Raw genomic sequence first — 25125 nt, 5'->3', positions numbered from 1 at the left:
CCTCAAAGTGGTACACACACACACACACACACATATTCTTTATTTATTGTCTTCCATCATGGTCTGTCCCAAGAGATTGGATATAGTTCCCTGTGCTGTACAGCAGGACTTTCATTGTTGATGCACTCTAAATGTCATAGTTTACCCCCAAACTCCCAGTCCCGCCCCCTCCTCCTTGGCAGCCACACAGACTCGTCCCACTCAAAATGTCATCTTTGCGAGTCTGTGAGGTATTTGCTGTCTGTCCTGACACTTGGGGTTCTTTGCTGGCTTCCTAGCTGACCTGTTGCGACCTCTCCACGGACACCTTAGTGAGCTTGTCTGCTCCCATGGACACCTTCTCTCAGCCGGCTTTGCACCAGGCAGCGAGGGGTCGTGTTTAAAGGAGAGTGCAGACTAGAGGAAGGCCAGACAGCGAGTTACCCCCGAGTCCCTGCCTCGTTTAAGCAGTCCTTGCTGGCGCTCTGGCGCGTTTCCTCTCCACCACCTCTGTGAGCAGAGCTGTAAAACATGGCTCCTTTTCGTGACTTTTTGGTGAGACGCTTTGGATGAGTTGTGTACAAAAGGCATTTCCTTGCCTAAAAAATCAGGCAGTGTTGGACAGATGCGTTTTCAAGACTCCTTTAAAAATAACTATGCAAAACCCCGTGTGTTTAGGTAAAATGAAAACCAGATGGTGAGTCTCCAGAGCAGATACAAACCCATTCAGCCGTTTCCCATGTTGGCCTCTCAGCAATGTTCCTCGAGCACTGTTCTCTTGCAGAGCAACCTCTGCGCTGTGGGTGGGGGCACCCCACCCCACGCGAGAGTAGTTGTGGATGAAGAGAAGGGCCGCTGCCACCTTGAGGGGCTCAGCTCTTGTAAAGTTACAGGCGTTGGCCTGGGTGGGACCTGGGAGCGGGAGTAAGACTCTCCAACTTACGTTTCTGGTTTCGGATCCAGCAGGAGGGGAAGTTGGGGAGGGTTCTGAGGATGAGAGCGGGACTGCGAGTGGCTTCTGACATCACTCAGGTTAATCTCAGGAGCTGTAGGTGCGGATGCTGCTGCATCCTAAGGAGCATCTAATACTCGTCCTGCCACTGGAGCCTACTGCTCACATGAAATTGAGAGGTGTTTTCCAGGCTGCCGGTTATTCCTCAGACACAGGCCAGAGGAGTAGCAGGTGTGGGAGGGAGGTGGCGGGCGGGCCTTCTCCCAGCTGTCAGCTGTTGGCAGCCCTGAATGAATGTGCTCTAGGCTGGCTGCCCTGGGTCCACTTCACCTGCTTTGCTTGATGGTGTGACCCTGGAAGACAGAGCAGACTGGAAACTTACAGCGCGCCCTGGAGTGAGGTGACAGGGGCCGTCTGGGAGACTGAGGAGTCTGGAAGGGAGGCGGCCGTTTGCTCCAGGTGTACTCATGTCTCTGTTTCTTCTTGGGCTGGAACTATTTTAGGCTTTGATTATCTTCAGGGTTTTGAAGGGTTCTTTTTAAAGAAAGCGTGTCACTTATCTGATTGGTTGTGGGAAGGGTTTAAGGACATGTTGAAACCTGACATGACATGGGATCTCTGTTTTGTTTTCAAGATGATTATAGATTCACAGGAATTCGCAGAAAAGTGTACAGGGTGCCTCATGTACCCACACCCAGTCCCCCAGTGGTCACATCTTGTGTAACTAGAGTGCAGTGTCATAACTTAAGTTGTGCACAAAACAGAGCAAGCTAAGGCTTTGACGTGGACTTGGACGTTAGATTTTAGCAGATTCGGCTGCACCACTCCCCAGGGTCTGCCTGTGTGGCTTAGAGCCAGGGTGGGCATGGGCACAGATGGCACTGCTGCAGCCCACAGAGCTTATTCAGGTCTCCCCACATGGACGTGTATTGTATGCTCACATGTGTGTGGGTGGGTGGGTGGGTGTGGTGTGATGCTTTTGAAGGATACTTGAGTTAGTTGTTTCCATTCTTAATAGCCCCTTCATTTCAGTCCTTGTATCTTAATGTCAGACTTGTACTGTCCCCATTACACATAAGGGACTAATAGTTTGCCTCTTGGAATTGGGGGTGTCCCATTATTTTTATTACTACTCTAGAAGGTAAAATAAGTGAATTAGCTCGATTGGTAATTCTTACCTTGGGGTCCATAAGCTCTTTGAGTAAGATTGGTTTCTGGGAATTGGTTTCTGTCACCTATGCTGTCCGGTTCAGATAGCCTCTACCGTGCCAGGAATATTTTTACCATCATTTTTTCCAGTCATAGATTGCTGGAGGTTTGTGCAATACAGTTGGTTATCTTATCTCTTTTTAAAAACATCTAGTATCCATGAGGATGTGGGTTTGATCCTTGGCCTCACTCAATGGGTTAAGGATCCGGCATTGCTGTGAGCTGTGGTGTAGGTCACAGACTTGGCTCAGATCTTGCGTTGCTGTGGCTGTGGGATAGGCCGGCAGCTGCAGCTCTGATTAGACTCCTAGCCTGGGAACTTTCGTATGCTGCAGGTGGGGCCCTAAAAAGCAAAAAAAAAAACACATAGTGCATCTTCTTTCATCCATTCAAACACCTGTCAGTGTTTGAATATATATATATATATATATAGTTGATTTACAGTGTTGTGTTAGTTTCAGGTGTACAGCAGTGTTTCAGTTATGCATATATGTGTGTGTGTGTGTGTGTGTATGCACATATCTATACCTATTTTCCAGGTTTGTTTCCATTGTTGGTTATTATTATTATTTTTTTTTTTTTTTTGTCTTTTGTATTGTAGGTTACTAGAAGACATTGAGTATAGTTCCCTGTGCTATGCAGTAGGTCCTTGTTGGTTATCTACTTTATATACAGTAGTGTGTATTTATCAATTATAAATTCCAGTTTATGCTCCCCACCTCTTTGGTAACCATAGGTTTGTTTTCTATGTCTGTAAATATATTTGTCTTGTAAATAAGTTCGTTTGCATCATATGGTATTTGTCTTTCTCTGACTTACTTAGTATGATAATTTCTGGGTCCATTCACATTGCTTCAAATGGCATGATTTCATTCTCTTTATGGCTGGGTAATATTCCATTGTATGTATCCACTGACAGGTGTTTGAATGGATGAAAGAAGATGCACTATGTGTATACAATGGCTGGCTTATCTCAAGTCATTTAAATGTAATCTGTTCCTGTGCATCATTCCTGTCTCTCTCTCTCTCTTCCTCTCTCTCTCTCTCTCTCTTTTTTTTTTTTTTTTTAAAGAAATTGTCTTTTGGAAGAGCCCAGACAGTTGTTTGGTAAAATACCCCATGCTTTGGATTCTAGTTTTCCTCATGTTGTGCTTGACCTAGTTCATCTTTCTATATTTTTTGTACATTGGAAATTAAGGCTTGCTGAGATACAGAAAAAGTATTTTTAGCAAGAATACCTCGTTGGTGGCCTTAGGTACTTGCTGTTGCATGACCTCAGGGCACATCCACCCTGATGGTTTCAAGTGCTGGTGAAGCCAGTTGGGCATCTTGATGGAAGAGGTGACTGCACAGTCTCTCCTATAGAGGGCGCTGTTAGCTCTGCCCTGGGAAGTCATCACAAGGTGATATTGTGTGAGTAGTTAGAGTCGCAGAGTGATGATTTTTGGATTCTCTATTCTATACTTACTAGGTTGCATTGGACTATAAAGAAAAGTATCTTACCTACTCCCACCCTTTCTTGTCTTCTCTCTCTTCCAGGGTATTGCTGTAAACATGGACAGTTGTATTTATTCATTGAGTTTCCATCACTAACAGCTGCCGTTATTATTATTTAGTCAAATCATGCCAAATTGAGCCATGGAAGCTCTTTCAGGACTGCCTTCTGTAGCCTTTGACATGACCCCATTAATTTTTGAGCATTTTCCTTTTCATACTTTTCTTCTTCTTTTTTTTCTTTTTTTCTTTTTTTGACACAAGTAGGTATTTGAAGCTCATCTTCCAGAATATGGATCCTTTCCTCTAAAGAACTATATTTCTTTTTGGTGAGAAATGCATTTAGAAACCCGTATCTGGACGCTAAGTGTGCTGCTGGGGTGTTACTGCTTCTAGGCCCTTTCAGTCGATAGAGCTCGGAAATATATTTTTCAAAATCAGCTTTTCCTCATTTTTTTTTATGTTAGTTTATATCTTATATCCTAGTCTGAAAAAAGTCTTGGTTCCTAATAAAATAATACATTTTCTTACTTGGCTTTATCCATCAATGAATATAAAATCACTTTAGAATTACAGTAACAAGTTTACTACTTCTCAGTAGACGTGGAATGAAGTTCGGCTTCTCGGAAGGTCTTTTTGTCCTTAGACTATATCCGTGAAGGGTTTACAGGGTGCTGTATTCAGAAATTACTAGAAATCTTAATATCTTTGTATGGCTTATCAATTTGTGTATGTAGCCACAAGCTTCAGTTTCTATTTTAATTCATTTATAGGGTTTCCTTTTCCCCAAATTTAATTGGATTTTTGAATATGTGACTCGTTTACATGGATCATGAATCAAACTATGTAAGAGGTATATATTTTAAAAAACTTAGGCGATGTCTGGATGACAGACCATCTTAGGCCCAAACACTGCGGTGCAGTTCAGCACCCTTATCTGTGTTTAATAATTGCTGTGGGCAGAGTAGGGCTGATTGTCTTGGGGGATCGTCTTGATGCAGGGGGGACAGAGACAAACCATAGGTAGGGTCTCATGTTGCGTGGAGATGAAGTGGTCTCAGTGGGATGGTGTCACACACAGCTCCTCACCATCGAGCGGAGAGTTGCGTGCCAGCCAGCCTTCTGGCTGACTTGGTCCTGTGGTCCAGTGGTGCTCTCTGGCTTCAGGTACAGGTAAAGGGGTGGGTTTTCAGCATGTGGTCTCCCCGCAGCAGCACCTGGAAATGTGGTAAAAATGCCATATCTCTGGCTCCATCCCAGACTGCAGATTCTGGATAGGGAGGGGCGAATAGTCTGGGTTCTAACAAGCCCTCCAGGGATTCCAGTGCACCTTGAAGTTTGAAGACCCTTGCTTTAATGGCCCCCGAGGAAAGAAGCCACCCCCTCACACCTGCACGTGGAGGGTTGCAGCTCTGACACCGACCCTCCGTGCTCAGGAGCCCGTTGCCAGTTAGAATACAGGCGCTGGAACCTGGGTCTCCTATTCTCACTTGTAGAAGCTTTGCAAGTACAGCGGGTTCTCAGGAGGCTCGTTGAGAGCTACTGTGATCTGGACCTCAGAGGACAGATGGATGCTGGCTGTCATATCAGCCAGAGCAGATTCTGCTGATGACTGGTATGCTTGGGGTCGTGGTCAGTACTTGAAGCGCGTTCCTTGCAGTGGGCGAAGGTGCCGGGCTGGTGCCTGCTGGGGTGCAGCGGGTTTGGGTGAGCGCCCTCCGAATCCCTGGCCCCGCGCTCCTCGGGCTGTGTAAACACCAGGCTCTGCCTGTGGTTGGGCTGGAGAGGCAGGCCTGCAGGAGCAGGCTGGCGCTAGGCCGTGTGTGTCACACCTGGGGGACGAGTCTGAGCCTCATCTGAGTGAGGTCCTGGAGGGGGAGACACATTCTTGCTCTGGCAAGAGGGGGCAAACACGCGTACTCCTGGGATAAAGCGAGGCCTGTGCAGCCCAACAGCTTTCCGTTCCGCAGTTGGAAGGGAGCACGCTGTCACATGAATGTGCTGTTCTTGTCTAGACTCAGAACAAAAGGGAGGGACACAGGCTCTCTGCACTGTGGCCTATTGTTCGTCTTGCCCTTGCTCAGAGGCCAGTCTGATGCTGCAGGCCTGGCCGTTCTGTGCTGGCTCCATCCACGTCAGGCAGCTGGCCACTCGGCTCCTCGCCCTCCCGCCCAGGACCGTCTGTGTACCAGTGTCAGCTGGCAGCTTGAGACTACTGGCCAGGAGCCCTCCTTCAAATGTGCCTTTCTTTCCTTTCCTTCTTCTGTTTTTTATCTTTCTTAACAAAGTACCTTTTCTCCTCTTCTTCTTTTTTAAATGATTTTTATTTTTTTCTTTATAGTTGCTTTACAGTGTTCTGTCAATTTCTTCTGTACAGCAAAGTGATATCATCACTCAACCTTTCTATAGATAAAGGTCATGAGGTGTACCTCTTTATTATTATTAGTATTGTTATACAACAAATCCCAGAAGAAAAGCTCAAAAAATCAATTAGAAGTCGATTAATTTATTTCAGTTAAAAAATATGACAGTGATTTTGAGGATCATCCCAGTGTCCCCCCAGATCACACCCTAATTTTTACCATCACCTCCCTAAATAGACCCCTATGATTTTTTTCTGCGATCATCCCAGTAAAAATTTAGTCTAAGTTGATCTGTTCATGTACGTGTGTCTTTACGCTTTATAGATAAAGGTACTAAGCAGCTCCCTCAACCTTGTAGAGGGTAACGTCCGCCCCCTGAGAACACCTGGTGCCAGTCAGGTAAACATGGACCTTTGACAAAGAGCCAGAGTGAGGTTCGTACCATTTCTAATACTTCTTATTTTAAAAACGTCCCCTAGATAGGGAATTAACCTTCAGTGATACAGTGTAGAGTGGCTGAAGTGACCGATAGCTTTTAAGGGCTTGTGCCAGGCAAGCTCCTGAGTACGTCACAGGAGCTGCTGGAGCTCACAGCCGAGTTGGGGACAGATGCCACCCCCATCACACCTGGACAGGAGACCACAGGCTGAGACTTCCAGCCACGCTTTGCCACTGTGAGCTCACCCCTCTTCCTTCTGAACACCACTGTCCTTTTCCTAAACATCACAGGAAGATGACTTAGGGTTAAGGCCCAACTGCTCCACAAATAGGTACCTCTGCTGGTGGTGATGACAGTGAGACACGTTTCTGTTTTGGATGAATTTATTCTCATTTAAGATGAGGCGTTTCCAACATCTGTCCGTTCTCCTGTTGTGTTCTTGGCTATTTGATAAGTAAATAGGTGGAGGAGGTTGAGGCTGGTTTGGCTGTGTCCTGCAGACGCTTTATGTTTTTCTCACGGCCACACTTGGTGACCAGGGAGATGGGGGCATTGCCCAGAGCTCCGTCGTTCACTGCCAGAACAGCACCCCCACCTTTTTTTCCTTATGCTGCATGTCCTCTGGTTCTCCTGGGAGCATGGCTGCATGTCCTATGCTTGGGATCCAACGTAGCACAGGTAACTGGTCCACAGTGCCCGCTACGTTCCAGGTTTTCAAGTCTGATGCATTGAGCAGGATGTTCTGTGTTTGATGGGCGCTTGGAGAAAACATCTCATAGGTACACAGTATTGGTTTCAGTGTCCAAGAAAATGATAGTAATGTATCATTGCAACAGAGGACTCTTGGGATGCGATCGTGTTTTACAGCTTTCTCATTTTTTTTGGAAATAAAAATATTAAAAATAACCATAGATGTGCTATGTTAATCATAAATAAGTAGCAGTGAGACCTGCTCTTCACTCTTGAATTTCATCCCTCTAGGAAAGAAAATAAAGGAGTCTTTTAAAATTACTAGTGGTTAGAAAGAGGGGGTACTCGTTTCTGGCTTTTGTTTTTAGAATTGTCACTGAACTGATTAAAATGATGTATCCTTTTTTCTCCTTTTTCCTATGAACCTATCATTGAGGCCCATAAATATTTTTCAAGGTGAATTTATAGTTTACGAGCCTTAGCGAAAGTTGGCCCTGTTCTTTAATAGTCACGTCCTGGCTTTTGCTCCAAGACAGTATTTATATCCTTTGGGAGATGAGGCCTTAGAGTTAAATTTAGTAAAGCTTGGATTTCCTCATCTGTAAAATGGAATAGTAGTTCCTACCTCTTGGGCTTTCGTTAGAATCAAAGTTATGTAATAGATGTGAAGCGTCTAGCATCTAGTTTTTACAAGGCAAAGGAGGGCTTCTTTGTTCCTTTTCTTCATAACCCATGACTTTTGCTGAAGGCTTTTAACACCCCCCCAACAACCCCCCCCCCCTCCACCGCCACCAGTTGTTGTGCTCAGGTTCTCTCAGGGCCCTCTCTGTCGTGTCCTTCTTCTGCAAGCTCCTGCCTCCGGTGGCTTCTTTGTCCCCTGCTTGTGGTCACACTGTCCAGTCCTTGGCAACCGCTTTCATCCTGCTCTCTGAGCTATGTCCTGTTGATTCACAGGCGACTCGAGAGCAGTTTCTGCATGGTCATTGCATGCTTGTGTCGTTCTCTGCCAGATTACACAGAGTGGGGAACTAACTCTTAGACTCTCATCGCCTCTCTAGGCTTGTGACAGAGCCCTGCACATGGGTGCTGCTTCTAAAGAATGTCCTGGCAGTTTTAAAGAAGAATTTCCAACATGTTTTGAGCCTTGGCTAAACAAATGTGTATGGATTGCCTTTTATAGTAATGGAGACAGCCTTATTTTAATATGTATGTATTTTTTCCTTTTGCTTTGTGGATTAGAAAAGAAAGAAACGAGAAAAGCTATCGTTTATTCTCAATGGAAATGAGAAATAGTCCTAATGGTTTTGGGCAGATGCAGTTCGAGTTTGTTGGGACTGGAAATGGTGAATGCCTACCACGGTTTCCAGGCCTTTGTTTTTGTTTCTTTAAATGCTGTTCACGGAGTTGCACTAATTCATTCGTTTAAACAGTTACTAAACACTTAGTCTTTTTAATGCTGACCGTTCTCAGATCTAGGGTGGAATAGAAAGATTAATTATGCTCTAGAAGGAGCTATTCTTGATCTCTGGTGAGGAGGGCTCTTCGTAATTGTGGACGAGCGTGCTCCAGGCAGATTCACTTCATGAATTGAGGACATTTTTCTAGTAAAACAAATAGTCGAATTAACAACAACAACAAACCCCAGGAATTTTTGTATAACCTACATCCTAAATTGCTATTTTAAAAAATATGGACATTATTTTTTAACAATTTCATCCTTTCTCCCCACCAGCTTTTTTTTTTTTTTTTTTAATTTTGGGGTTATAAATGCAAATTTTTTTTTTTAATCTTGGTGTTTCCCTTCTTGCTTCCATTCCTGGCAAACATGTTGCAAAGAGTGGGTCTTCAAGAGCATCCTCAGGTTTAGCGGCTCCCTAGGAGGCCTCCCAGGACCTGGCATGTAACTGCCCTTGGCCGCGATGTAGGCACTTCTCCTTTGATGGATGAGAGGCGCTGAGGTGATGCTCCAGGGAAAACAGACCTTCAATTCTTAATTCTTAATGTTTTGGGCTCTATTAAATATTTCTTTCCTGATTTAATTTTATTGCCTAACTGCAGGAGTTGTTTGAAAAGGTCAGTTGTGTAACTCCCCAGATTAGAAATGAGGAACTTGGAGAACTCACAGGCTCCTTGGCGTCCAGTTTCCCTGCTGTTAGGGGTCTGCAGCAAAGACTTTTCATGAAGCGCCCACCCATGGAGAATCTCGCTGTCGCACCGCTGTTGACTGCCATCCTGTCCTGGGGGCCAGCCAGCTTCCTGCTCACCCTTCGCCCTGGGAGCAGGTCCTCCCTCCTCCCTTCTGGAGGGTGGAGGCTTGGGGCGCAGTGTGCGTGGTTGGAAATGCACATACAGTTTTACCCTCTTTGGGGTTCTGTGTGTTTCTGTTGGTGCTTAAGTCCACCCTCCTGCACAGTCGGGTGATTTGGTCCCGGGGTTTGTGACTGTGCCATCTCCAGCAGCTGCTGCTTCGTGCTGGAGGGAGGTGCTGGCTGCCAGGCTGTCTCCAGGCTGCCTGTGACATCACGTCTGATCGATGGGCACAGCTGTGGGGTGTCCATGTGTGCTTGGCAGCACCCACAGCAGACACATCTGCTCTGAGAATGTGCTTATCTCCTGCAACTCTGTGGAAGTGATTTGGTGTATAATGGAATCATGCCAAGGGTGCTTACTTGATAGAGAAGAGACAGCTTATTCAGGAGCCCAAGATGGTTTTCTGTGCAGACTTGAAGATTTCGGTGAATTTCAAGGGTCATTGTCTTACCGTTTACCTGTTAATTGCTTAGCCCAGTGCTGTTGGATGTGTGCTAATTTTCTTCATCCTAAGGTCATTTTGGTAAGACAGCAGAAACATCAGTGAAGACTCTGGGCACTCAGTGATCTCAAAAGGTTTGCCGTGTCTGAGATGTGTTTCTCTGCAGCTCCTGTACAGTTTTAGAGATAATCTTTAGAGAAGATTCCACCACAGGTTTCTTTCTTTATATAGCTATTTAATGGCTATGTATCCATTTAGTTGTATTTATGTCATATGTCATAAATTTACACATACTATTTTATATACATATATTTAAAATTATGTAATTGTGAGGAAGTCTTTTCCCTGGATTGACATTTGTTTTTATAATATTTGAAAAAATTCATAATGCCATTTAAAAACACGTAAGTCTTCATAATTGGTTACTTATTTTATCTTTAAGATTTTGTGATCCACCCCCTCAATTAAGGATGTCACTGTTTTAAGTAAAATAAACCACTAAGGGGATCTTAGATCTGAGTAGAGAGCTCTAAGTTAGCCCTTTATTTATTATGGACTCTTAACTCTGAGGCATTTCTTTTTCTTCCCTTTGATTTTAAGGTTTTCCTTTTCAATATTGTAAGCCTTAGAGACCCTTAAAATTTAATCTCCGTCTTTCCCCCAGCCTGTTTCTGTGCTTGGTTAGATAAACCAATCAATCTAATGGATCCTGCAGACAGGCCAGCTGTAGCTGCAGGCTTAGCGCTGTGCCGACGAGCTAGCTAGCGGATGGCCACACATGTGAGCCTGCCGACTTGCAGTGAGCCCGGCAGGAAAAGAAGCCCTTTTCTGACCTCTCCTGCAGAGTTGTCCCATTGTGTTGTGACTTAGTGTGGGCTCTGAGGATGTGGAAGTGGCCTGGTGTCCTGTGAGTGCTCTCGCTGGGTGCTGTGTAGGGCCCTGGCCTGTGATGCGAACTGTTCAGGCCCAGTGCTCTCTCTACACCTGCACAGCTCCCTCCCTCCGCGTGGGGGCAGCTGCACCCTTTCCTGTCACCAGGCCTCCTCTCTGAGTCCTGCCTGCTCTCTGTCCACAAGTGGGCCCCCTACCCGCTGAGTGAACACCCGTGTTCCATGTGTGAACTCATGTGGGGATGTGCTTCTGGCTAAAAGGCCATCAGGAAATGTGACAGCACCTCTCAGCCCTGGTGTTTTGGGTCCCAGCAGATGGTAAGCCTGGTGGTCTGTGCTGCAGGTGGGAGGTGGCAGGTCCACCCCACGGTGTCCTTCTTCGTGTTCCCGTGTTTGGGTTGACAAGTGACCTTTCAGGGTCTTCACTGGAGACATTGATTTGAACATGGACCCAACGGGTTTGTATTTTGCTGGAGACGCCATCAAGGAGTGACTTGGCACGTGTGTGGGTGATGCTGGCCCTGGATTACTTGTCTTCTCCTTCCCTCCTGGGCCCCCCCCCCCCCCCCCCCCCCCGCCCCCTGCCTTCCCCCTTCCACTCTGGAAATCCAGCCCCATTACCTGAGGGTAGCGCAGGGTCGCCTGTGCCCAGGGCCACCCAGACTCTCCCTATGTGCCCCGCTCCACAGACACTGGGCATCTCGGGTGCTGGGGCCTGGGAAGGAGGGCTATGCTCTGTAGGAAGTGGCCCTGGTTGACGGTTGCATCTTCGATGGCTCAGGCTGCCCTTCCAGGTCCCTGTCTGAGACTGCAGCCTGCAGCTTACTCTCTGCAGTGTGTGGGTGTATGTCTGTGTCTGTGTGAGTATACAAGGAGGGAAAGTGGATCAAGGAGCATGATCTCGAGGTATGAGCTATTTTTAGACTGACATGACTTCCTGCAGTTTTGTGCCCCGTGTGCGTTGTACCCTGCCCTGAAGTTCTTAGAAAGTAATGATTAGCAGACAGCTTGCTGATCATTTATCTTTCCAGTGAATTAAAAAGAAGATTCTATACCTTTCCTTTGCTTCCTTTGCTGCTGTCCTGCTGGTCAGGGTGACTGGGGGGACTTGCTGAGGCAAAACATGTGAGGTTAAGTTAGGATATTGGACTTAGTGCTTCAAAATTTGTGAAAACTATTTTTGTTTACCTGTTTAAATCAGATGACCATAACTCTGTGTTATTGCCTTCCACTTTTAAAATTAAAGATTTGTTTTCTGGAAAACACTTTTTATACCTGTATGCAATAAAATTCACATTTTATTTTGTTTTTTAATTTTTTGTCTTTTGTGTTTTTAGGAGCACACCTGAGGTATATGTAGGTTCCCAGGCTAGGAGTCTAATTGAAGCTGTAGCCTCCAGCCTACACCACAGCCACAGCCACAGCCATGCCAGATCCAAGCCACGTCTGCAACCTATACCATAGTGCACAGCAATGTTGGATCCTTAACCCACTGAATGAGGCCAGGGATTGAACTCACAACCTCATGGTTCCTCGTCAGATTCGTTTCTGCTGCGCCATGATGGGAACTCCAAAATTCACACTTTAAACACTAACTTCTATGTCTTTTGAAATAACATTAAGGAGAAAAATTATTTTCTTTTTCTTTCCTTTTTTGCTTTTTAGGGCCGTACCCTGCAACATGTGGAAGTTCCAGGATAGGGCTCCAATTGAAGCTACAGCTGCCAGCCTGCGCCACAGCCACAGCAGCATGAGTTCTGAGCCGAAAATGTGACCTCCACTACAGCTCATGGCAACGCCGGATCCTTAACCCACTGAGTGAGGCCAGAGATTGAACCCTTGTCCTCATGGATACTAGTCAGTTTTGTAACCTGCTGAGCCACAACGGGAACTCCCTTCTGGCAAGATACAAATAGTCCTCCCTATCAACAGTCATGTGTGTTGTGGTCAGACTATTCCTTGGAGTGAAAATACTGGATGTGCAGCCATGGCAGTCTGTCCCTATCAGCTGTGCCATCCTTAAAGCTTCAGAATACAGCTGATTAACACCGGTCTCAGCAGCGAATTGCCTTCTGATTGAGTAACATATTGAAGATAATTGGTTGTGTCTGTCTGCCAGCACTTCCGGAATCTGGATTTTTGGTATCTTTTCACATTTTTTCCAAGAGGAGCACCTGCATTGTCTCTCCATGTCCCTGCGTGAGCAGAGGTGACGGCTTGTGTAGTACTAACCAGTCTTCACAGCTAGGGGAACCGTGCAGCAGGAAGAAGATGACCCTTTGGGAGGCTGGCTGCTGGCCTCGGGGGTGGCCGCACCCTTGTCTGGCCTCTCCGCTGTCACAGCAGTGAGGCTGTAAACCTGGCAGGTGTGCGCTGTGGGTTCCTGTGTACCTATTTCCTGCCAGAGGGCAGGGGATGCCGAGGTACCTGTTACCTGGGCTCATCCCGCCCAGGCTGTTGCAGGAAGGCTTTGTGCTCAGAATTGTGTTACATGCTCAGTTTATAGAGCAAAAGAGAATTATAGTTAATTTTCCAAATATCACATTTGAGTACCTGCTTTGTGCCAGGCACCATGAGGGTCTCTGTATGTTACTTTTTTTTTGGCCATACCCATAGTGTGTGGAAGTTCCCGGGCCAGGGATCGAATCCAAGCTGTAACTGCCACCTGTGCCACAGTTCCTTTAACCCACGGCGCCAGGCCGGGTGTTGAACCCATTCCTCCCCAGTGACTAGAGCTGCTGCAGTCACATTCTTAAGCTACTGCGCCACAATGGGAACTCCTTTACCTAATTTTTTTAACTCCCCCCACTTCCCTCCCCAGGTTGTGACTCCCTGGTCAAGGATGGATCAGCATTTCTTCATCTTGCATATGAGGAAACTGACAGGCAGAGATTTACTCTTTTTTTTTTTTTTTTTTTTAAATCTTTTTTTGCCATTTCTTGGGCCGCTCCAGTGGCATATGGAGGTTCCCGGCTATGGGTCGAATCAGAGCTGTAGCCGCCGGCCTACGCCACAGCCACAGCCATGCAGGATCTGAGCTGTGTCTGTAGCCTACACCACAGCTCACAGCAACTCTGGATCCTTAACCCACTGAGCGAGGCCAGGGTTTGAACCCGCAACCTCATGCTTTCTAGTCGTTAACCACTGAGCCAGGACGGGAACTCCCGGTTTACTTTTTAAAAATTTTTCTTAATTTAAAGATCACTTATCTTATCAGCATCTAGCTATATACAGTGGCACACATTTAGTATGACAGGCCCTGTCAGCCATGGAGATGCACAGGAGTCGTCCCTATTTTCCTGGAGTTTATGTTCCCACAGAGGAGGTAGATTTTCAGCGAATTTCTGTAGGGGCGTGTGCTGTGAAAGACAGCAGATTGTCTCCAGACTGTGGGATTTTTCTGCTACTGGATGTTTCCATTGCCTTTTTTTAGGTTCTGGAGCCTGAGACTTGCAGCCAGTGTGGCTGTGGAGAAGAGCTGGAGGGAGGCTGGGGTGGGGGGGTGTCTCCAGCAGCAGGGGCTAGGAGGCACATGTTGATGCATTTCTGCCAGAGTGTAAAGAGAAGCAGATGCTTCTCTTTTCTGGAGAAGCACCCAGTGGGCTGTACCTGAATAGAGGGTTTGGTTCACAGCAAAACTTCCTGTTGGGTTTCATCAAGTGACAGGAGGGCAGTTAACCTGTCTGATCTCGAGCGGGAGGTGGCCTTGTGGAGGCCGAGCCCCGTAGGCTGGTCAGGAACAGTGGGTTTTCATTTGAGACTCAGAAGCATCTGCGATTGTTTTCACGTGGTATGTTTCTACAGAGCAGGGAAAATCGGGAGGGAGCAAATGTAAAATATTTTCCCAGCCGGAGTTAGGAAATACGGAGCTGAGGTTCATACTGGAGTCATTACTCTGGGTGCTGCCCTGTGACTTTCCTCCCTGCACCGTGAGACCTGCCCACTTAGGGGTTGGGAGCTCCTAGAAGGGCTGCTGCGAGCTCTGCTTCCCAGCTAGCCCCACCTTCCCCAGCATGGGAGGGGCTGAGGTGTGAACGGCAGGTCCTGCCAGATGTTGCTCTTACCCGAATTGTGTCACCTGACATCTCTTAGAAGGGGGGGAGGAGTGTGTCAGGCATTGACATATCTCGGTTGTGTTCTCTCTTTTCCCTGAAGCTGTGTGGAACTTGGTCCTTGTCTCCCAGAGTCACTTTTGTGGGGGCATCTTGGAATACTGAGAGGTGGGAGGGAGGGAGTGGCTCTTCATGTGTGGTTTTCTTGAAGGTCCTCCAGACACTTTGACGGGCTGTGACTATATGTCAGAGGTCTCTCTGTTGCATTTGCATGGAACCTGTCATTTCAGAGCAGATACATAGATAACCCACAATGAATGGAATTACTTGAAAGTAACAAAACACATTTAAAGGCAGTCTCATTTCCTTATTGCAGTAATTGGCACATGCTTGCAAGTTTTTATCATCCAGGAAGCACCAGGAGCCAGGTTGGGGGCACTTAGTGCTGATTTTGGCTTAATACCATAACAGGTGAATGGTAGCACACCAAAAGGAGATTTTATGACTTCTCTCTCGGTGATCCTAGTTTTATTGCTCCTTTTTCTTTTTTCACATGCCTAGTGTGGTGTCTCATGAAACATGCCAGATTATATGAGCAGGAATTAGGGTAGCTCCTGCGGGTGGGGGGTGGGGGAGGGATAGGAGCGAGGAAAAGATCAAGGCGGGAGCTTGAAACATGCCCAGAATCTTTGCACGGCTGTTATCAGCTGTTATCATCCTCGAGGTCAGGATTGGAAAATCACTGAGCTTTGTAAATAGTGGCTGTTAGACACCCTCCACCCTTGTCCCCATCCCGTCCCTGCCCTGGCAGCAAGCATGGTCTCTAGAGTGCTTACATGGTTAATTTTGGCAGTTTCTAAACTTTTGATTCAAGCATAAACTACATAAGAAGCTTGGCTGATAGCAATTGAGATTGAACAAAAATTTTTTGGAAAGATTTTATCAAAAGCAGGGTGGTGTTACACATTGATTTTGTTCAGTTGTTTTCCTACGTGTGATTTAAATTTTTTTTTTTTTTGTCTTTTTGTGTTTTTTTGAGCTGCTCCCATGGCATATGGAGGTGCCCAGGCTAGGGGTCAAATTGGAGCTGTAGGCACCAGCCTACACCAGAGCCACAGCAATGCGGGATCCGAGCCGCGTCTGCAACCCACACTGCAGCTCATGGCAATGCCGGATCCTTAACCCACTGAGCAAGGGCAGGGATCGAACCCTCAGCCTTATGGTTCCTAGTCGGATTCGTTAACCACTGCGCCACAATGGGAACTCCTGTGTGACTTAAATTTTTAAAAATTACATTGATATTCTTTTGGTGGTGGGAAGGTGGAAACACATAGTCTCCATGATGTGAAGGGGGCATGGGGATCTTGACTCTTCCACCCTGGTCGAGGAATCAAAACATCTGTCAATCCAAGTGGCTGCTTTCTAAATGCATTGTGTTCTAATTTAATAGACCGTATAGAACAAATTGAGTCTTAGATTCCTTCATGGGCAGATGCCCCAAAGGCATAGTGGTTCCTAGCTACAGGGGTGTAGGTAGTAGGTGTTTTGGTGTTTTGTCCGCTAATTCCATCATCTGGGTTCGTTTAGATTGACTCCCTCCATCCCTACCCCCATGGGTGTTTGTTCCTGCTGCTTTGCACGCCTGGTAATTTTTGATTGGATGCCAGATGTGATTTTTCCCTTGTTGGGGGTTGGATATTTTATATCCTTAAAATATTCTTGAGCTTTGCCCTGGGATGCATTAGTTGCTTGGAAGCAGCCTGACCCTTTTAAGATCCGTTACTTGGGGTCAGATCAGCATTTAGTCTAGGGCTGGTTTTATCCACCTTTGAGGCGGGAGCCTCCTGAATGTGGTTCCCAAATTCCTGTGAATGGTGAGATTTTCCAGTCTGGTCAGTGGCAGCAGGCATCATTCCCCGTCCTTGTGAGCACTGGGTACTGGTCCCCAGTCCTTTGGGGTGTCCCCCACTTCACAAGGCTGTGTTGGGTGTCCTACTGGGATCTCTGGAGCTCCCACCCTCTCTGCAGCTCTCCTCTCTGACCCAGCCTCTGCCCGCCTGCTCCAGTGGCCTCTCCGCTCTGTGTCCTCAGCTCAGCCTCCTCCAGGCCCCCTTGGCTGAGGCCTGGAATCCCCCAGGGCAGCAGGCTGGGCAATTGCAGGGCTTTGCTTGTGTTCCTGTCTCTCAGGTCACTGTCCTGCAGTCCCTGCTGTCCAGGGTCCTAAAATTCTTTCCTGGGTTTTATCTAGTGTTAGGTATTGAGGTGGGAGTAAATCTGGCCCTTAATGCTCTTCTCAGCCTGAAGCAGACATCCTTCATCCTTTTCTGCCTCGCCAGGTCAGGTGTGTTAGCAGGAGCTCCTCGGCATTGTGTGCATACGATGGGTCTGCTTGGGAATACACACACCTGTGGTGCTTCCCACACTTTTATCTCCTTTGGAGCTGAGCCCCTTCCTGCCACCCCTTACTTGGGCCTGAGTTTTGGGTGTTAAAAGAGGACTATTTCATGTGCCCAGCATTTTCGTCCTGCTGGCCCCATTGAGAGCTCTTTGGAGTTTGTCACTGGCTTCAGGAAGGGCACAGATGGACTGGGGCAAGACTATTTACCCACGGGCCCCTCTGGCAGTTCTGGAAGGTGAAACCAGAACCATGGGTGATCCAGGGCTCAGTTACCTCTTGTTACTTCTTCTTTGCTCCAGGAAAAACTTAGGCTTGGAAATTTCGGATCTCAGGAAGTATGGGCCTGGATGGATGCTGTCATAGCAAACAGGTGAAATGACCATAGGGGTCAGACTGACACTGACCCAATCGAAGGCAAGTTAACTAGTAGACTGGTCAAACTCCCTTTAGGGCTTCCTCTCCATGCTGCTGGCCACCGGTGCCAGCTGATTCTAGTGTCACAAGGGGACGTGGGACCCTCCATTGGGGAGGCAGAGGGAGCTGGGACATGCCAGTGGCCAGAAAGAAACTCATTTTGAATTCTTAGGGGAGTTAACTCCTCTATTCTAAACTCTTTTCCTTTTTCCTGATTAGGAAAATAGTATGTGATGATTGTTGAAAATCGAAGAGGAAAATATAATGCAAAGAAAATCTTTCCATTTTCTTTCTGTATATTCATTAAAACACGCATGGAGTCACCTAAGTATGTTTGCACACTTGTGAATGGCAAAATGTTAGCATCAAGAACATATTTTGTTTATCTTCTGAGCATCTTGGACTATTGACTCTTTCTGGTCTGATAATATGATTGCAAGTTTGATTATATAGGGGAGGAAAAAAAAAAAGCTTATCTTCTACCATCCAGGTTCTTCAACCATGTAATAAAAGACAGATTAACAAGAGAAAAACAGAAGTTTGTTGACTTGTCTATCTGATACACACATTGGAAGCACCAGTCTCCCAGGACTTCACAGGAAAAATGAAGGCTCCAAGAGGAGTGTGTGTTTGTATCAGACTGAACAAAGAGGCAGTTGTGGACCAGGAACTCGGCATAGGGGGCAGCTAGCGGAAGATAAGGGGTTTGCTTGTACAGCATTCACTCAGCCTCAGCCCCCTGGCTCTGGCGATAACGTTTTCTCCAGTTGGTATAGGAAGGACATCTTTCACGTGGGTGTTTTGTCTCTTGCTTTCAGAAAAAGAAGAGCCGGTGAGAGCACCCTTTTGGCACCTGCAATTTTTCAAGTGCCTTGAGCATAAAATAATCCTTAGGTCAAAGAAGCATGTTTTGGGGTGGCATATTCTGGTTTCCTTTAGTTATAGTCCAGTGTTTTGGTGGAGGATTTGATTTTGGTCCCTCTGGGCTTCCCCTGGGAGATGTGCTTCCCATCTCAGCTGGGATCTCAGTTCCACGTCCTGCTTTAGGGGCTGTACTTAAAGATCCTCAGTAACAGGTGCTTCTAGTGTGTGTGTGTATGTGTGTGCATGTGTGTGTGTCCAAAGGAGGAGGAAAATGGATGGATTCTAAAATCAAGTACTAATGTGAATTATTCAAGTTAGCCTATCGAAGCCACTTGTATGCCTGATATTTTGTCTATAAATTAGGGTTTGGAACTTTGGAAAGTTCTAATGTTTTCATTTAGACCCTGGAGAAAATAGTGATGTGTCTTTTTGACTTTATTGTTGTAGTGCTCACTACATTCACGTGCAGGTGTGATTTAGGTAGGAGTCATCCCAGAGGTGTGTCTTCACCATGTTCACGTGCAGGTGTGATTCAGGTAGGAGCCATCCCAGAGGTGCATCTTTGCCGTGTTCATGTGTGGGTATGATTTGGGTAGGAGCCATCCCAGAGGTATGTCCTTGCCTCCTTGGAAGCACCAGTCTCCCAGGGTTTTTTGTGGGTGAGTGATGTGGAGGAAAATGGACTGAATTTCTCTCACCATCTGTACCATTTATCACAGTCTGAGGTCCCCCACTTCACCCATTCCTCGGTGTCCACCAGGTGGATGGTGCTGCTGTGAATTTTAATTCTCTTACTTACCACACTGTTGGGAGATAAAGCCGGTGACACAGAAATGTAACAGATTTTGCAGAAGACTTTGGAGGGGAGCTGGAGGGTCTTTGAGGACTTTGCTGAGTCAGGTCAAGTTTTGCATGCTGGTGCCTGTCAACAAAGGGCTCAGGGCCATAACCCTTAGACTTGGGGACCCAGAAGAAGGCCATCAATTCAGTAGCAAAACTAGACAACATGTTGTCTTCTTGTCTGAAATGTGTTCAGAGCAGTATTTTTTCTTGAGTAAGATGTCGTGAGTGCCTGGTTTCCATTGTGATTGTGTCAGTTTTGTTATTTTTCTGTTGGAGTTTTTATTCTGGAACTGATTGACCTCATGAGATGGACGTTGACTGATTTTAAAGAACATGCCATTCCTTCCTCTGACCCTATCCTGCAGCCTCCATTTTGCTCTAGAAGCTTCCCTGCAGAGTTGTGTTCACTGCTGTTTGGCTGAATGGTCAGTGAATTTAATTTGTATAACTTTGCATGCATCTCCTTGAGTCAGAGAAGTTAATTTGGTTAATTCAGCTCAGTGTGGTACTGAAAAATACTCTGAGATGTCCCTGGGATTTGCCAAGTCCCAAAGGTGATCTGTTCCCCTTTTTCTGTCAGTTCAAAGTCTCATAGAGAAGGGCTCCATAATAGTTACTGAAACAGACCCACAAACTTTTTTTTTTTAACGGCTAATTTCATTCTAAGCATATACACGTTTACACATTTTGGTGATGTACTCTGCCAGAGAGACTTGCACATCTCTCCTGTCTCATGCATTAGTTTTCCTCCTTCCAGCAAAACCTGAGTGAACTGTGAACTGCCCTTCCTTATTGTATTGAGCTGGTGATGGGAGCAGGCTTAGTTTTTGAAGGAGGGTGATTAGCTTGGAACCCTGCCCGACCCTCTTGGATCCTTCGGGTCAGTGTGTCTGAAGTTTGTCTTCACAGAGTTACTCCCATCAGTGGGAGGAGAGAGAACTTAGCTAACAAGAGAGTTGAAACGACAATTTAAGGAATCATTAAAAACAACCCACTAATCCCAGGCATGGCTCTGTGCTCAGAGTGTGGAGTGGGTAGGTCTGGTCACATGACACGTAAACCACAGGCGCTTCTGAAGGTTACCCTGATTCAGCTGTGCTCCCACCCATTCTCTAGCCTCCCGGGAACACTCCTCAGTCCTGGCCTAGCCTACAAAGACCTTTTCTGTGGGAGTTCGAGCCCACTGGGGAGAAGCCAGGATGCTAGTTGGCGTCAGCTGTGTGAAATCACCACGTGGGGGTCCTGCCTTCCTCCCAGATGTCCCCTCTCCTCTCTCAGTGACCCTTAATTTTGTTTGCATCTGTGCATGACCCTGGCCCCCTCATGAAGAGAGTGAAGGGTAGAGGCCTTTGGCTTCTGCCAGGACCCTTGGAGATCTCCCTTTCTCATGGAGCTCTGCCAATTCCGCTTTCTTTTCAAATGTGGAATCTGTCATTGTTTATAAAATCAGTTAGCCTGCCCGGAGTCTGTTTTCTGCTCTGCCTTCTTGGGAGAAGTGAGGCCTCTGTTCGTGGCGGTGATGTGTGTAATTAAATGCTGGAATGAGCCATCAAACTTGTTTTTAACCAGTGACCAAAGGGAGATTTGAACTTAGAAGTTGTTTCATCACTACATTAGACACAAGATGTAAAACATGGTACCGTAAGCATCAGGCATGACTAGGATTCCAGGTGCAGTTGGCTCAAAGCTGTTGGCAGAGTCTGCATTTTTGAGACATTTCCTCCAAGGTGGGCCCTTGTAATTAGACAGTGAGTGGTCCCAGGCGCCTTTTTACTTTCTACACTGTGCAGTAGCTGTCTATTTTAAAATCAGAGAAGCAAGAGAAGGGATGTTTCCAAGTGCACATATAATGCTTCTCCTAAAATAGCGATTGGATAGGATGCTGTGCTTTCCCTCAGTATCTGTAGTTCACTTCTGTCTGCTTCCAGGGTTTGACTGCTTAAGACCCCAGAAAACTCTGGCAAGTCCTGTTGATCTGATTCCTATAGTTGTGGAAAATATTTGGATGTTTCAGTCATATTAGAAAAGCTTGCTGAACATGATTGTATTAAAGCTGTTCTTACGTCTTAGTTCATTGATGCTAACACGCAGCCCAGGTTCGAAGATGTTGCAGTGTGTGTCCGTGGTCGATAGTAACAGTTTCATTAGTGAAGTGACTGGGTGTCTGTCCAGCAGCATCTCAGATTCGGGGAGATGCACCCAGCCGCGATGATCTGCCAGTGGTATCACCAGTGTGTGTGTTAAGTGCTTTTCACACCAGCAGGTGTGAATGCAAACCTATAAGAATTTTCAATGTGTATGTGAGGATTTAACTCGTGGGCTCTGAAAACATCAGGTGCCTGTGGAGTGGAAGCTCTTGGTTGTTCTTTCTGATGTTTTTTTGAGGGGGGGGCACTGTGCCCGCAGCATGTGGAAGTTCCTAGGCCAGGGATCGAACCCGTGCTACAGCAGCAGCCTGAGCTGCTAAAGTGATTATGCTGGATCCTTAACCCGCTGCACCACCAAGGAACTTCTGCTTGTTCTTAAATAGAGTGATGAATAGTTAGATCTTGAAAGATACTGGTTTATGTCACTAGGAGAAAAAAATATGTCAAGACCCTTAATTATTGCTCAGGAAGCTTCTCGTGGGAGAACTGTAGGGAGCATTTGCTTTCTGTCAAGAAGGGCAACCTAGGGCAGAACATCTCCGGATACTGTGGCCAGCAGGGTCGGAGGGAGGGAGGGGGGTTAGGGACAGAGCCATCAAGGCTGAGCTGCGGGGAAGGGAGGGGCTGCTCTTAAGAGAAACAAAATTAAAATCTGTCGTGTTTTGATTTTTTTCCCTATTCTCATTCAGTATTGATCTTTTGTTTTTGTGTAATCTTTGTATCTCAGATCCTTATAGGTTTACTGGTTTGGGGTAAAGCGGAAAAAAAAATCAGACCTTTAGCTCATTTTCTAATCTGGAGCCCAGGTTCCGGGAGTGAGGGAGTGGCATGGCCTGTCTTTGCAGCAGGAGCGAGGCTGTGGTCACACCTGTGGTCACGCTGTGGTCACACCACACGGTCATTTCTGTTAGGAGCCGGCAGAGCAGTCTCTCCTCAAGCCCCACTGGGGTGTCCTGCCCAGGAGCCCAGAGACTGTCGGGGGTGAGCAGTTCCACAGGCCTTTGTGGCAAGTTGTGGTCCCTCCCAGCCGGGCGTGCACGTGTGAGCTCACGCTAAAGCTGTGGGTGGGTGGGCTTCCTGTTCCTAGTTCTGCTTGGGGCTCGATGCCTTGTGCCTGACACGAGTGTAAGTTGTCTTTTTCTGCTTTATAGCATCAGGTCCCTTTGAAGAAGGGTCCCAAGTAGAGGTGTGTGATTCTCGGGCTTTGTTTAGAATTAAGATAGTTACCCTAGTCGTCCAGCCTCTCATTTTTCATTACCACCGTAAAAGTGGCCATGTATCAACCACAGATTGAAACGAAACGCATTTGGTGTGATGTTCATGCATGTGGTGTTTGATTGAGGATTATGACACAGACTATTGCTAGAACTTGGCCATGTGACTCTGCTCTGTCTTTGTGGAGTCACATGACAGCCCTGCCAGTCACCACTGTGCTGTTATATTCTAGTACTCCGGTCTCCAGGCCAAGCTGGAAGCCACTGCCGTGAGAATCACTGGTGTAAGATGATTGATGTGTATGTGGTTTCTAAGGTGGTTACGTCCAACTGAAAGTTCTGTTTTAAAAAAAGACATTTTCTTTTTTCATTCAAGCTCATTGTTAATATCTGGGAACCTCTGATTGCCTGCGGAGAAAATAAAATCATGCATGTCATTAAAAAAACCACATGTTTTATTTGTGTTTTTTCTGAAGGATGAAGAGGAAGAAATCAAACTGGAGATAAATATGCTGAAGAAATATTCTCATCATAGAAATATTGCAACATATTACGGTGCTTTTATTAAAAAGAGCCCCCCTGGACATGATGACCAGCTCTGGGTAGGCAGATGTTTCCTCACATCTCGTGGAGTGGATTTCCTCTTCGATTGTATTAAAAGGGTATTAAGGACCTTCAGGGGGCGGGGAGGAGCAAAGAAAAAGGGATAAAATATGGTATCTTCCTTGGCCTTAGGGTAGAAGGTGTCCTGAATATTTATTTTGAAGTTGATTTCACATTGCATGGAAGAGGTAACTTTGTGTTTCAGGAATCAAATGGCACGTTAAAAAAGTAACGAAGTAGCAAGTAAATTAAGAGCTTGAAAATAAAAGCCATATAATAAAAACTTTATGGAAATTAATCAGTATGGAATCTCAACTAAATGCATCTTTACTACATGGGAATAGGAGACAAATTGCAAGAAAATAATAATAAATTCAGTAATTTATTAATAACATTAATGATAATAGTTACTTCAGAACAGTGAATTTCCAGGAAATTTATAAAATTGACACAGTCAAAACCTTATCTCCTATTGGACATGTTTATATTCAAGATGGTGACACTGAGATAGTGTCAGATCTGTCGTTATCCCATTAGTTATGGCAGAGGTACTGGACTTAAAGAGCAGGTAGATTAATGCTCCCTCTAATTTCTACAAAAGCTATTAGAGGAGTTCCTGCTGTGACACAGTGGGTTAAAAATCCGACTGCAGTGGCTCAGGCGGCTGAGGAGGCTTGGGTTCGATCCCTGGCCTGGTGTGGTGGGCTAAAGGATCTAGCATTGCCACAGCTGCGGTATAATTGCTGCAGCTTGGATTCAGTTCCTGGCCTGGGAACATCCATATGCCCTGGGTGTTAACCATCAAAAAAAAAAAGCTATTAGAGAAAATTTGCAAAATTCAGAAAGTAAAAGGGAAACAGTTACCTTTACATCCATTGCCTATATCCAAACATAATTAAAATTTTAGAATAGTTCGTTATCTAAGTCCCTTAATACAACTTGTGTTCATATTGTTCAGACATTAAGATAAGGTCTTAAAAAAAATACATGCTGGAGTTCCCGTCGTGGCGCAGTGGTTAACGAATCCGACTGGGAACCATGAGGTTGCGGGTTCGGTCCCTGCCCTTGCTCAGTGGGTTAACGATCCGGCGTGCCGTGAGCTGTGGTGTAGGTTGCAGACGCGGCTCGGATCCCGTGTTGCTGTGGCTCTGGCGTAGGCCGGTTGCTACAGCTCCGATTAGACCCCTAGCCTGGGAACCTCCATATGCTGCGGAAGCGGCCCAAAGAAATAGCAAAAAGACCAAAAAAAAAAAAAAAAAAAAAAAATACATGCTGCTTAAAAACAGCATTTCTCTTTGGTACTAAACCCAGTTAATGTAGAATAGTTCGGGGATTACAGTGTGTGAATAATAGAACATTCTGGACACTGGGGACTGAGAACGCTGGATAGGAAGTATCTGGATCAGATTTCTGATCATGGGCATAGATGAGGAACAAACCGTCTGCCCCTGCTTGAGCTCGGGGGAGGAGGACCCCTCTGCAGGGCTGCGCTGTGGGACACGAGGGACCCCGGGCTCCTGGGTTCCCGTCCCTGCACCCGTCCCTGCAGAAACTGTCGAGGGGCGAGATGAACTGGGTGCCTCCCCAGAGCTCCGGCGAGGGACTGCTAAGTACGGAGGGCGGGGCCAGGGGCCCCGCGCAGGCTGGGATTTGCAAGTTGCAGACCACAGTCCAGGACGTGGTGGCCGAAGTGTGTCTGCTCTCCCTCCAGCTTGTTATGGAGTTCTGCGGGGCCGGGTCCATCACAGACCTCGTGAAGAACACCAAGGGCAACACGCTCAAGGAGGACTGGATTGCCTACATCTCCCGGGAGATCCTGAGG

General features: G+C 46.4%; 1 protein-coding gene across 50 annotated transcripts in view; it reads left to right on the top strand.

Moving 5' to 3' along the window:
• Positions 1 to 25125, top strand: part of MAP4K4 (mitogen-activated protein kinase kinase kinase kinase 4) — a 166453-nt gene that overhangs the window by 79034 nt on the left and 62294 nt on the right. For all 50 annotated transcript variants that reach the window (XM_021087162.1, XM_021087163.1, XM_021087156.1 and 47 more), the window contains exons 4-5: positions 23177 to 23302; positions 25015 to 25125. In XM_021087162.1, coding sequence (XP_020942821.1) covers positions 23177 to 23302; positions 25015 to 25125 — 237 coding nt within the window. The remainder of the gene's footprint in view (positions 1 to 23176; positions 23303 to 25014) is intronic.

Source organism: Sus scrofa, chromosome 3 (assembly GCF_000003025.6).
Source record: "Sus scrofa isolate TJ Tabasco breed Duroc chromosome 3, Sscrofa11.1, whole genome shotgun sequence".
NCBI lineage: Eukaryota > Metazoa > Chordata > Mammalia > Artiodactyla > Suidae > Sus > Sus scrofa.
The sequence above is the reverse complement of the archived record's forward strand: the minus strand, read 5'-3'. Positions and strand labels throughout refer to the sequence as shown.